The following is a 14,550-nucleotide window of genomic DNA, read 5'->3' as shown; positions in this document are numbered from 1 at the left end:
TACCACTGCAAGAATTCCTCAAGGCAGTTTCCAAGGCTTGGCTATCTCTGGCTCATACATCCATGACCAAATTTCAAAAGAGAGAAATTGTGATGTTCGCTGTTGATTGAACAATGTTCAGTTCCATTTGCAACTCCTCAGTGCATGAATTAGCCCATGCCTGCATACAGCAAGACCACAACTATATTCAGGCCTTGTTAAGTAGCAAGTAACATTCATAGAAACATAGAAACATAGAAATTAGGTGCAGGAGTAGGCCATTCGGCCCTTTGAGCCTGCACCGCCATTCAATATGATCATGGCTGATCATCCAACTCAGTATCCCGTACCTGCCTTCTCTCCATACCCTCTGATCCCCTTAGCCACTAGGGCCACATCTAACTCCCTCTTAAATATAGCCAATGAACTGGCCTCGACTACCCTCTGCGGCAGAGAGTTCCAGAGATTCATCACTCTCTGTGTGAAAAAAGTTCTTATCATCTCGGTTTTAAAGGATTTCCCCCTTATCCTTCAGCTGTGACCCCTTGTCCTGGACTTCCCCAACATCGGGAGCAATCTTCCTGCATCTAGCCTGTCCAACCCCTTAAGAATGAATGCCTTGAATTGCCATACAGTGGCCATTTCCAACCACAGATTCTAACTGCTCACCCTTCTTATTCAATGACGTTACTATAGCCGAGTTATTATCCTGAGGCATTAACAAGAAAGTCACCTGTACCAGCCATATAAACACCATGACAATGAAAATGGTGTAAAGTGACCTGCATAAACGCATGAATGACTGTAGATGCCCATGGGTGAGTTAATGATGACCAGTATACATCTAATGGTTAATGGAATATGAGAAGTAGACATACATCAGATGGATAGTGCTCATAGATAGAGCGTGAACAGTGCCCAAATGAGAGTTTAGCAGAGTGCCATTGTCAGAGTGAGGCTAAACACAAATTGGAGGAACAGCGTCTCATATTTCGCTTGGGCAGCTTACTGTCCAGTAGTATGAATATTAATTTCTCTAACTTCAGGTACCCCTGGCATTCCCTATCTTTCTATCCCTCCCCCAACCAAGTCACACTAGCTCCTCATTTTTACCCTACACACAGCTAACAATGGCCCGTTTCCTTCATCGTTACTTTTTCACATATCTTTCATTCATTGCTCTTTATCTCTCCACATCACCATATATTTCTTGTGTTTCCCTTATCCCTAACCAGTCTGAAGAAGGGTCTCGACCCGAAAGGTCACCCATTCCTTCTCTCCAGAGATGCTGCCTGTCCCGCTGAGTTACTCCAGCTTTCTGTATCTATCTTTGTCCGAATGAGAATGATGACCCATGGCCACATCCGACAGTGTGGAAGATCCCCATGCACAATGTGGTACAAGGTGACCAATGAAAATGGAACTGAATCCTTGAGCACTTTAGGAATAGTAGGAAGGGGATCATTTCAATAAATACAGCGGCATGTCTTTGAAATAATGCCTTGGAAATTTTCCAAAGTCCCAAAGTTCCAAAGGATTGATTGTATTCTTACTTCTCATGTGCATATCTCTGAACTTCCTGTGCAATTCTTCGGACAGCTGCCCCACCTTGTTCTTCTTGAGCCAACACAGACATTATAGACTGAGCGTAAAGGTATGTATGCTCCCCGTGACATACCATTTTCTGTGAATATTGTCAAAAATTAGTGAAAAATCTCGTACACATATGCATACAAATGGGAATCTTAAATTAAAACCAGCAAAAGGAACAACAGGGAGTCTTGTTGTCAAAGAGTCGCTAACTAATATACATGTTTAGAAATGTAAATAAAGCTGGAGAAGCTGCAAAAGTACTAGAATCTAAAGGGCCTGTCCCACTTGGGCGTCATTTGCGTGTCACGCAGATGGTGCGCAAAGATTTTGTACATCCCAAAATGATGACCAGTATACTGCCTCTTCCTTTTCCTCTTCCCTTCGTTCCATAGATGCTGCTGTACTTGCTGAGTTTCTCCAGCATTTTTGTGTACCTTTGAAGTTCATATATAATGACAATACAACTAGTAATTTGAAGAATACCACCTGATAAAAGAGCAAGATGCTCCATCAGATGATGAAGTGAAAGTGGATGAGACAAGCTGATGTAATCAGATCAATGTTTCTCTGCCTGACAGCATTACAGAGCACACGGCCCCAGAGTGTGGGTTTAATGACAGTAACTATAGGCCGCACTTCCTTGTGGGATTGGCCCTCAAGGGAAACGGAGAGTACTGTGAGACCTCCTGACCTTGTGAAAACCAGCACAGGAACTGACCCGGGGTTGGGAAACATTTTTGCTTTAGCCCAGTCCAACTTTGCCTTGGAGCATGAGTTTTATGTTTTCCCTAGACTAAGTGGGACCCGTTGGATCCCTGTCACACAGGAGGCTTGGTCCCCCAACTCAATATTCCACCACTCACCCTTTAGCCCCCAACTGCACAGGCGTGGCTCATTTCCCCTCATCCCTAGCACTCTCTCCCCCTCCTATTCACCCTCCCTCTTCTTTCCCCTCTTCTTTCCCCTCTCCTCCTCCCCTCCCTCACATCTCTCTCCTTCTCCTTTCCCCTACCCTCACCACTCCCTCCCTCCATAAATCCTCTCCCCTCCCTATCCCCCTCCTATCCCTCTATCCCTCACTCCCCACCTCCCCCTATCACCCCACTATCCCTCCCCACCTTCCCCACTGCCCTCTCCCTCTATTCCACACTCCCCCCTCCGCTCCCTCTATTCCCCCTCCTTCCCCACTCTCCCTCCTCACCTCCACCCTCTTCTTTTCCCTCTCCTCCTACCCTCCCCCAATCCCTCCCTCGCCTCTCTTTTCCCCTACCCTCAGTCACTCGCTCCCTCCATAACTCCTCTCCCCTCCCTGCTCCCCTCCTCTCCCTCTATCCCCTCCCCCACTCTCCCTCCCCAGGATCTCGAGGTTGCCGCTCTTCTCCCTTCTTGCGTGCCCCGGAGGAGCATCAGCCGTTGCCGCGGGAGAGAGAGAGAGAGAGAGAGAGAGAGGGAAATAGGGAGTGAGGAAGAGAGGGATTTGATCTCCCGTGGAAGGGGAAGTGCGAAATGTAGTGTGAGATCAAAGGGCAGGCTGTAATTATGATGTAAAAATCCCTATCACCCATAAAAAGTAAACCATCTGACGCAAATCTGATATGAATTGGCGGAAGGGAGTGCAAACCTGGGGACATGAAACAGTGCGGGCTGTTGATGAGTTTGCTTCTTCATAAATAAACTGCTTTGTACCAACATCCCAAATAATTCAGCTATCGCAACAAACTAAATAGAAAGGCACTCACTGCAAATTCAGGCAGGTTTTTCTCCAAATGTTCTTCACCCCCATCAACAAGTGTGGCAAGAGAGGTGCGGAGAACACGGGAGAAGACCTCGAGCTGCTGGCAGGCCGTTGACACGCTGGTTATTTCACCCTGGTATCCAGCGTCTGAAATTAGCTGTGGGGAGACAAAAACATAAAAACAATTTACCTCCTGAACAAATGTATAAAAGGAAAGTGACTTTTTACCCCATTAAATTGGTTTTGATTTAGCCAGAGATTTGGTTCTTATTATACTTAATATTTGTTTTAAATCGTTAGATAGTCCATCCTCATATTCAATCTCCACTGGTACGCTGTGCATTATCTTTCTCCTACAGGGCAAGGAGCAGCTCTAGGATCCATTACAGGGATGCTGCCTGTCCTGAAGGAAGGTGACAGAGACAAAGTAAATGTGCATCAAAATGTCATGGACATAATGCAGCAGATTTGACAAGGAAAGTTATCTTTCTTTGGAATCAGTTTATCATAACAATATTAGGAGTAGGCTAATTCCCCCACAGCCCCGCCCTGCCTTTCAATAGGACTATGGTCGATCCTAACATAGCAAGAATACAACTCTCCTGCCCACTTCCCATTCCACTTGACTCCCTTAGAGTTAAAATGTCAATCAATCTCCACCTTGAATAAATTCAATGACTTCACCTCCACAATGGAGTAGTGAATTCCAAAGGTGATCAACCCTCTGAATGCAAAAATTCTACTGCACTCTGTTATAAATGGATGACCTTTTACTCTATCACCCACTTGTAACAACTTGGTGAAATTTGAATGTAGTTCAAGTTGCTCACAGCTCATTAGACATATGCGCTATCTAGGTGTGAGAATGTAACTGAGAATCATTCTACAGTGTTGAAAGATTACTGTAATCCATCAAATGTGAAAGCAGACTTTATTATGAAGATGTTATCACAAGCCATGCTTGCGGTTAAATATGAGATGTGTGCTTAAAGAGTCTGCTTGAGAATGGAAAGCATAAGTAGGCTGAAACGAGGCTGTCTATCTGTCCCGAGTCCATTCAAGTTCCAAGCATGCTGAGCTGTTCTGCATTCAGGTCCCAATTCCCATAGGGAGAGCACCCAGTGTTGAACCTTCCTCCCAAAGTTGCTTTGAAGGGTAGATGATAAGTTAGATAAGATGAGTTAGATTAGATGATAGTGTAGATGAGTTAGATAGAGCTCTAGGGGCTAGTGGAATCAAGGGATATGGGGAGAAGGCAGGCACGAGTTATTGATAGGGGACGATCAGCCATGATCACAATGAATGGCGGTGCTGGCTCGAAGGGCCGAATGGCCTCCTCCTGCACCTAGTTTCTATGTTTCTATAAGCTGTTTCTTTGGGGTGTCTTCACATTGCTAAATTAGGCACTCGTTTCTCACAGAAACACAGCAGGTTGCAGATGTTGGAATCTTGAGCAAAAAACAATCTGCTTGGTGGGGTAAGAGTTGATGCTCCACGCCACCTCCTCTTTATGTTGATTTTCTTTCCTCCACTCTTTCAGTCCAGTGGAAGGGCCGCAACAGATGCTGCTTGGCCTGCTGAGGTCCACTAGGAGCTTATTACTCACATATCACAGCTGAGTTTCTCTGAAATAGGAAACGTGGCTGCGATCATCCTCCACATACCTTCAAGGACGGCAGAGGAGCGGCAGGTGAAGGAGTGAGTGCGGGGATTGGCTGAGAAATTTAATTAGCAAATCGGTAAGTTAGCGAATTAGTCAATTTATCTAAGAAAAGTGCAAGTCTTTGGCGAGAGAGTCTTCGGCGAGGAGGCTGAGATGAGGAGATGACGCCAAAAGTTGTAGAGGGGGAGACGCAGTGAAGAAATGACAGGTAAGCTGATTCAGTGTGATTCTTGCAGGATGTGGGAGGTCAGGAACACTGTTGGTGCCTCTGGCTGCTACAACTGTGGAAAGTGTGTCTAGGTTCAGCTCCTGAAGGACCGTGTTGGGGCACTGGAGAGGCAACTGGATGACCTCAGGATCATCCGGGAAAACGAGTTTCCTAGATCGTCACTCCGAAGGTACCGGAAGAGAGAAGGTGGGTGACGATCAGAAAGGAAAGGAAGCTTGGAGTACAGGAGGCCCCGGGGGATGTACCTCTTGAAAACAGGTTCACCCTCTTGGAAGCTGCTGGAGCAGAAGACACTGCCATTTTGAGTGGGGGACAGATCTGCGAGTCACAAGTTTCTGCGGCAACAGGCTGGATTCAAGGATGATGTGTTGCCTCCCTGGTGCCAGGATCCAGGACGTCACGGACCAATTGCAGGGCATTCTCAAGGGTGAAGTTAAGCAGTCGGAAGTGGTTGTGCAAGTCGTCACAAATGATGTCGGGAAGAAGAGGAAAGAGATTCGGCAGCGTCTGCAGCGTGACTTCAGAGAGCTCAGAAGAAAGCTGAAAAACAGGACCTCCAGGGTGGTTATCTCCGGTTTGCTTTCAATTCCTCGTGCTGGTGAGGGCAGGAACAGGAAGATAGGGGATCTGAATGTGTGGCTGAGGAGATGATGCAGGGGGCAGGGATTTAGGTTCTTAGACCACTGGGATCTGTTTTGGGGTAAGGGTGAATTGTACAAAAGGAACGGGTTGCACCTTGACAGGCGGGGGACCAGCATTCTGGCAGGCAGGTTTGCCGCTGCTATATGGGTGGGTTTAAACTAAATAGTTAGGGGGGGGGAGACAAATTAGAGTTCAAGAATGTTTGTCATAGGGTGAAAGTTTCACTTGCTGCAGCTTCATAGGTACATTAAACATTACAAACAACAAGTAAATAAAATAAATGAACAGATATTCTAGGTAAATCAGACCTTGATAATGCAAGTCAAATACATAGCACAACTTTAGTAGTGCTAAGCTATTCTTGGACCAGGAAGTAATGATTCTCAGGCTCCTGTAGCTTCTCCCAGATTGGTAGTGGCAAGGAGGGACCGTGGACAGGGAGGTGTGAGTCATTGATGATATTAGCAGCCTTCTTGAGGCAGTGCTTCCCGTAGATCCCTTCGATTGTGGGGAGGGCTGCACCTGTGATGGACCAGGCAATATTCCGCACTATCTGTAGCCTCCTTCATTTTTGAGTGAAGAATTACTCACTGCCTTCTTTTGGGCAATTAGGAAATGGTAACAAATAATGGGCTCGCTAGTGATGCCCATATTTCAAAAACAAGCGCGGGAAAAATATTGCAACCAAGTTGGTTTTACCTTAACAGTAAAATTGAGCATCAAGCAGTCGGGGTGAGCTTCTGCCAGTTTATAAAAGAGGTCTCTCCAAGTTACATGAGCAATCATTTGTTCTAGCCAAGCTGGTGTCTGCAACAAAAAACACACAATGATTAAATCAAGGAATCATGTTCGTAACTGCAGAAGAACTATTATGTCTCAATCAACTCAAATAGCTTTGAAATGTAGTGGCACATCTACCCAACGGTCAAACAATGGATACTTGGGTGCTTAAAACACAGCAAAAGGCATCATGGAATTTAAGTATTAACCTTTACCACTTGGGAAAGTTTTTTAAGACAAGGAAGTAAGTCATTTAGAAGTGTAGCCACACATTGCAGTCTAGTGTATTGCCCAAACCAACAACGGATGCTGATAACCTTTGTCCTTATTTCAATGTTTATGGCAACTTGCTGTGCAGAAATTAAATTATAAGTTTCATGCATGATAATAGTAATTGCTCGTCAAAAGTATTTAACCTGCATTAACGTATGTGATTTAATTTATATATTTATATAATCGAGGACATATTATGACGATTGCTACTGGATGTTATACAGAGATCCACTCGTTAGCTGCAGTTCATGGGCCAATGTGCTCCTGAATTCCACACTGTACTGTGCGATGTGGATGGCAGGGAAACACAGGTCAACTGTTGGGTCATCTAACCTCTCTGGATGCAGCACTAACTCCAAGATTTGTGCTCAGAAATATGGAACTGCGTGGCCAGTCAGTTTGCATCTGATCCAGTAACTTTATACCACCCTTGGCTGGCACATGTGGCACAACCCCATTTATTTGAAATAGGATCTAAAGCAGTAAGTTAAAGGAAGGTAAATGGTTTGTTTTCCAAGAAAAACCAGAAGGTACGGCAGCACCTGGGGAGGGAAATAAACAGACCCTTCTTCAGGTCCTTCTGCAGTTGTACAAAGACCTAGTGAGACCACACCTGGAGTATTGTGTGCAGTTTTGGTCCCCTAATTTGAGGAAGGACATTCTTGCTATTGAGAGAGTGCAGCGGAGGTTTACAAGGTTAACCGCCATAATTAACATGTCATATGCTGAGAGAATGGAGCAGCTGGGCTTGTACACTCTGGAGTTTAGAAGGATGAGAGGGAATCTCATTGAAACATATAAGATTGTTAAGGGCTTGACACACTAGAGGCAGGAAACATGTTCCCGATATTGGGGGAGTCCAGAACCTGGGCCACAGTTTCTGAATAAGGAATAAGCCATTTAGAACAGAGACGAGGAAACACTTTTTCTCACAGAGAGTAGTGAGCGTGTGGAATTCTCTGCCTCAGAGTGCTGTGGAGGCAAGTTCTCTGGATGCGTTCAAGAGAGAGCTAGATAGGGCTCTTAAAAATAGCAGAATCAGGGGATATGGGGAGAAGGCAGGAACGGGGTACTATTTGGGATGATCAGCCATGATCACATTGAATGGTAGTGCTGGCTCAAAGGGCCAAATGGCCTACTCCTGCACCTATTGTCTATTAGAAAACATAGAAAATAGGTGCAGGAGTAGGCCATTCGGCCCTTCGAGCCTGCACCGCCATTCAATATGATCATGGCTGATCATCCCATATTGACTGATGGCGTGGAGGCGTAAACAGAGGTAGGTGTGGGGAGTAACAGGGTACAGGTGAGGATGATTGATTGTCAGATGGGTGGAGATAGTAACAAAGGCTAGAGGTGAAATGGAGACAAAAAGGTGGCGGATGAGGAAGGAAGAGGAGTGAATTGTAAAGCCACAGGGAGTGAGACGGGCAGAAGGGTACATGGGGAAGGGAAAGTGGATGGAATAAAATGGAAATGGGGGATGGAGTAGGGAGGGATAGGAGATAAGTGGACAGAGGAGGGGAAAGAAAAGATTGATGATGGTAGTGGCTTTAAAGGTGTGCAACAGGGGATGGGAACGGGGGTTTCAATTGGAGAATTCTATGTTTATACCATTGGATTGAATATGACATGCTGTTCTTCCAGTTTTCATGTGGCTAAATTTGGTCAGTAGAGTAGGTCAAGGACGGAAAGGTCAATATGGGAATGGGAAGCGGAGATCAAATCGCTGGCAACCGTGAGCTCCAGCAGATGTTGGTGTACAGAGTACAGATCTTCAGCAAAACGGTCGCTTAGTCTTTGCTCGGTCTTGCAGATATAAAGGAGTTGGGTGAGGAGATATGGGCAAACCACGGAATTGCAGAGAAAGAGGTCTCAGCAGAAAGATGTGATTGGTGATGGCATCACGTTGAAGATGGCAGAATTGGCAGAGAATAATATGTTCGAATGAGAGGCCGGTGGGGTGAAAGGCGAGGACTAGCTGAATATTCATGTGCCTGTACGGGGGGTTGGGAGTGAGAGCGACAGCAAAGCTGCAGAAACAGGAGACCGGTGAGCGTTCCATCCACGACGCAAGTGGGGGGGTGGGAATGGAAACTGCTTTTGCTGAAGTACTTACAAGAGGCTGTAATGGTTAAGGCAGCGGGTGGGTTTCTCGTTTGTTTTGTTTTCTTTAATTTCCTCAGTTTTATTTAATTTCTGAAACTTCATTATGTGTTAAGTAAAATTATTTTTTAATCATTTAAAATAATTTAAGTAATTAAACACTTAAAATTTATTTCAACTGTTTTCGACTGTCTGATAACGAGAGACATTTAATACGCCTTGATGGCCTTCTGAAGACGTTTGGAAATCCAGGAAGCAGGCCTTGCTTCGTGCTCTACCAGCCAAGGCCCTGTCGCTGCTCCACTTTGTGGGGTGGCGGCGACCATATAACCATATAACAATTACAGCACGGAAACAGGCCATCTCGGCCCTACAAGTCCGTGCCGAACAAATTTTTTTCCCCTTAGTCCCACCTGCCTGCACTCATACCATAACCCTCCATTCCCTTCTCATCCATATGCCTACCCAATTTATTTTTAAATGATACCAATGAACCTGCCTCCACCACTTCCACTGGAAGCTCATTCCACACCGCTACCACTCTCTGAGTAAAAAAGTTCCCCCTCATATTACCCCTAAACTTCTGTCCCTTAATTCTGAAGTCATGTCCTCTTGTTTGAATCTTCCCTATTCTCAAAGGAAAAGCTTGCCCACATTGAGATCTAGAGCTTGACTTGATTTGTGCAGCTTTAAAATTGTGCAGCCGCAGGGGTAATGCAATTTAGGGTGGGGGTGGAAAGCAAGCCTGTACAGCGTCCGTTAAGGTGACTCAGTCAAGTGAATGGAGTAAAATACTAAACCCGCAATGTTTAGCGAGTACTACGGTCTGAACAATGACTGACATCATTTATAATCAGCTTCTGGTATCGCAGCCCACAAAAAGAACAGAAAATAGACACAAAAACCTGGAGTAACAGGTGTTCAGTCATGTCATAGTCAAAGTGTGATACAGTGTGGAAACAGGCCCTTCCCACACCGGCCAACATGTCCAGCTAAGCTAGTCCCACCTGTCTGCGCTTGGTTCATATAACTCCAAACCTGTCCTATCCATGTCATGTAATGTTTTGTTTTTTAATTATTCCTCTATAAAATAGGAACCTGCACGTTTTTGCCATAAAAGTTTTCTTACTCTGGTATCTGAGAAAATATGGTCATAGAGTACAGAAACAGGCCCTTCTGCCCATGATACCCCATCTTCACTTGTCAAACCTGCCCGCGTTAGTCCATATCCCTCTAAACCTTTCCTATCCATGTACCTGTCCAAATGCCTGTTAAATGTTGATATAGTACCTGCCTCAACTACTTCCTCTGGAAGCCCATTCCACATACCCACTGTGTGAAAAAGTTGCCTTTCAGGTTTCTAATAAATCTTTCCCATCTCACCTTAAACTTATGTCCCTTAGTTTTAAATTCTATTATTATAATGGGTAAAAGACCAATATGTCTGAATAAGGGTCTCGACCTGAAATGTCACCAGAGATGCTGCCTGTCCCACTGAGTTACTCTAGCATTTACCCTATCTATTCCCATCAGGATCTTATACACTTTAATCAGACCATACTGCTTCTTCCTGTCTACAGGCAGCAATTAAAGAGCGCACCCCCAGAGGTGAGGACAGTACAGAGCTGGTCGGGGGGTGAAATGTTCAAGGACTCGGCAACGGACTTGAAGGAATACGCCACAGTCGTTACAGACTTCATTAAGAAATGTGTGGAGGACTGCATCCCCATCAAAACCTTCCGAGTGTTTCCCAATCAGAAACCTTGGATGAACTTTGAGATCCGCACTCTTCTGAAGACCAGACACCGGGCATTCATGTCAGATGATACAGTGGTCTACAAGAAGTCCAGATACGACCTTGGTAAGGCCATCAAAAAGGCTAAAAGGGACTTCTGCTCCAAGCCGGAGGAGACAGATGTTCGGCAGCTGTGGCGGGGCCTGAATGCAATCACCTCCTATAAGGCGAAACCAGGAGGCAGCTCGAATGTCGGCAAAACATCACTCGCTGACGAGCTCAATGCGTTTTACGCACGCTTTGATAGGGAGAATACTGATGTGCCTTCTCGATCCCCCATTCGCTGTGATGGTATCTCAGTCTCAGTCCAAGAGGCCGACGTCAGGAAATCCTTGAGAGGGGTGAACCCCCGAAAAGCTCCTGGACCTGATGGTATACCCGGTCGTGTTCTAAAAACCTGTGCGGACCAACTGGCTGGAGTTTTTACGGACATTTTCAACCTGTCACTACTTAGGTCTGAGGTTCCCACCTGCTTCAAAAGGGCATCAATTATTCCAGTGCCCAAGAAGAGTAAGGTGACGTGCCTCAATGACTACCAACCTGTGGCACTAACGCCTGTGGTGATGAAGTGCTTCGAGAGGTTGATCATGGCGAAAATCAACTCTTACCTCGACAAAAACCTGGACCCACTGCAGTTTGCTTACTGCCACAACAGATCAACGGTGGATGTGACCTCGCTGGCCCTCCACTCCACTCTGGACCACTTGGACAACAAAAACTCATATGTCAGGCTGTTATTCATTGATTACAGCTCGACATTTAATACTATCCCCTCCAAGCTGGTTACCAAACTCGCAGAACTGGGTCTCTGCGCATCCCTCTGCAATTGGATCCTCGACTTCCTCATCCACAGACCAGTCTGTTCGTATTGGTGGAAATGTGTCAGACTCAATAACAATCAGCACGGGAGCACCTCAAGGCTCCGAGCTCAGCCCCCTGCTGTACTCACTCTATACTTATGACTGCGTAGCCGGTCATAGTGCGAACTCCATCATCAAGTTCGCTGACGACACCACTGTCGTGGGACGTATCACTGATGGGGATGAGTCAGAGTATAGAAGAGAGATTGAGCAACTGTCCATATGGTGCCAGCACAATAACTTGGCCCTCGACACCAGCAAAACCAAGGAACTGATTGTGGACTTTGGAAGGAGTAGGATGGAGACCCACAATCCCGTTTATATCAACGGGTCAATGGTTGAAAGGGTCAAGAGCTTCAAATTCCTGGGCGTGCACATCTCTGAAGATCTTTCCTGGTCCGAGAACACTGATGCAATTATCAAGAAAGCACATCAGCGCCTCTACTTCCTGTGAAGATTACGAAGAGTCGGTTTGTCAAGGAGGACTCTCTCTAACTTCTACAGTTGCACAGTAGAGAGCATGCTGACCGGTTGCACCGTGGCTTGGTTCAGCAACTTGAGTGCCCTGGAGAGGAAGAGACTACAAAAAGTAGTAAACACTGCCCAGTCCATCATCGGCTCTGACCTTCCTTCCATCGAGGGGATTTATCGAAGTCGCTGCCTCAAAAAGGCTGGCAGTATCATCAAAGACACACACCATCCTGGCCACACACTCATCTCCCTGCCACCTTCAGGTAGAAGGTACTGGAGCCTGAAGACTGCAACGACCAGGTTCAGGATTAGCTACTTCCCCACAGCCATCAGGCTATTAAACCTGGCTCGGACAAAACTCTGAACATTAATAACCCATTATCTGTAATTTTGCACTTTATCAGTTTATTTATTCATGTGTTTTGTAGCCAATGCCTATTATGTTCTGTGTGCTGAAACAAAGCGAGAGTTTCATTGTCCTATCAGGGACACATGACAAAAACTTGAACTTGAACTTGAAGATCACCCCCTTTGCTCCTGCACTCCTCCAATGAATAAGGTCCTAGTCCATCCAGCCTCTCTCGATAGCTCATAGTCCGAGCAACATCCTCGTAAATCTTCTGTGCACTCTTTCCAGCTTATGATTGTGATGAATATTTATAAAAAAAGAACCTGCCCTCTCATTTTCTGTATATACCATTAAGATAAAACCCCACAAACTTTTTGTATACAATAGAGTATGTAGTTCCCTAATCCAGTGGGCATTCGAGGGCATTTACTTTATGTTTCATTATGAAAATGTGGCTGGATAAATGGAGTAAGAAAGGAGTATTAGATTGAATCAGGACAATTTTCGGGTGAAAGATGAGATCTGTACAAAGCCTGCCCCTCAATAGACCGCAAATGGCAACAGCTGTCAAACTGGAAGTAGTGGCAAGTTTTATCACCGATTTCCGTTTTCATTCTGATGGTTCCTGTGATATGGAACATGATCTGCAGATATCTGGTTTCATCATTGACCTTCAAAAACAGGAAACATAGTGCAGTAGGGATAGGTTGGTAGAAGATCTTCATATTATGTGTGTTTAGTGCAGATCATATCTCTCATATTTCAGTGAAATAAGTAAACTATGTCTTAGAGCTCTGCCTCCAATTATCTGCATACTGTGGTTTAATGGCAGCAGTTGGCATGTCCTTGGTTTACAAGTGGAGTGGATAAAGGTTGAACAATTCTCTAGTTGTCCTGTAGATTAGATCCATTCCAGCTGGCTGTTTGCAGAAGATGGCGTGGAATAATGTGGCAAGAAGGTTTGAGAATGCTGCAGCAATGATCCAGCTTTGCTTCAACCCCATCTGCATTGGGATTAAGTCAATCGTGGACCAAATGGCCAGTCATCATATAGTGGACATAAAATGGAGATACATTTCTGAGGTTAGCCAAGAGGAATTTGCCACTGTTTCCCCATCAAGAGAACTGAAGGCTATTGTGAGTTTGAGAAAGACCAAGTGCAGTTGTTGATCTGGCTTGCCGCAGTTTTTTTTTGGAGTAAAGATTTGATACAAATTTCGTTCAGACCGAAAGGTCTGAATGACAATAAACGAATCTAATCTAATCTAATCTAAATACAAATCATGTTCATCTCTATCTTTTTGGTTGAGTCACGGAGAAAGAACTAGGTCACTGCGAGGAGGCAGTTGCGGAGGATCAAAGCAAAGAGTCTCCTTGTGGCAACAAGCTGTGCAGATAAGTAGCATTAATATGTTGACTGTTGGATTATGCATTATTTGGTAGTAGCATATGCTGAAAGGTTGAAGTACCCATATATTGAATAAAATATACTACAAAATGTAATATTGTATTGTATTGTATATCTTTATTGTCATTTCCTGAGTATTCACATACCCAGAGGAAACAAAAAAACGTTGCTCAACCAGTGTCCATTCAGTGTGCATTAAAAATAAATAGAAATAAAAATACATGTATCATGAACAAATTAACACTCTACTAAACATCAACAGGCGTTCCGATCGGCAGCGGCACGACAGTGGCTCTGCTGCAGTGTGTCCAAGTTGGTGGTTGGTGCGCGATACTTTGGCAGGGGGCAAAGTCTGTTTAGCAGTCTTATAGCCTGCGGGAAGAAGCTGAGGAGCATCCTGCTGGTTTTGCAGCTAATGCTCCTGTACCTCTTCCCAGATGGCAGGATGGAGAATATGTGATGCGATGGGTGGTAGGGATCTTTGATGATGGAGATGGCTCTGCTGATACATCTCTTCCTGTATATGTCCAGCAGGAAAGGGAGTGGAGCACCAATAATCCTGCTGGCGGTCTTCACAATCCTGTCTAGTTGGTGCCGTTCGTACGCCTTGCAGCTCCCGAACCAGGAAGTGATGCCGTAGGTTAATGTGCTCTCGATTGTCCCCCTA

The 14,550-nt window shown here is 45.2% G+C and overlaps 1 protein-coding gene across 2 annotated transcripts in view; it reads right to left on the bottom strand.

The window, feature by feature from the left end:
- nelfcd (negative elongation factor complex member C/D) overlaps nucleotides 1–14,550 on the bottom strand; it is a 54,384-nt gene that overhangs the window by 21,268 nt on the left and 18,566 nt on the right. For both annotated transcript variants that reach the window (XM_055652017.1, XM_055652018.1), the window contains exons 5-7: nucleotides 6,541–6,648; nucleotides 3,312–3,464; nucleotides 1,533–1,663 (exon numbers count right to left, since the gene is read on the bottom strand). In XM_055652017.1, coding sequence (XP_055507992.1) covers nucleotides 1,533–1,663; nucleotides 3,312–3,464; nucleotides 6,541–6,648 — 392 coding nt within the window. The remainder of the gene's footprint in view (nucleotides 1–1,532; nucleotides 1,664–3,311; nucleotides 3,465–6,540; nucleotides 6,649–14,550) is intronic.

The sequence above is a fragment of the Leucoraja erinacea genome, chromosome 21 (assembly GCF_028641065.1).
Source record: "Leucoraja erinacea ecotype New England chromosome 21, Leri_hhj_1, whole genome shotgun sequence".
NCBI lineage: Eukaryota > Metazoa > Chordata > Chondrichthyes > Rajiformes > Rajidae > Leucoraja > Leucoraja erinaceus.
Note: the sequence above shows the minus strand (reverse complement) of the source record. Positions and strands in the feature narration are given on the sequence as shown.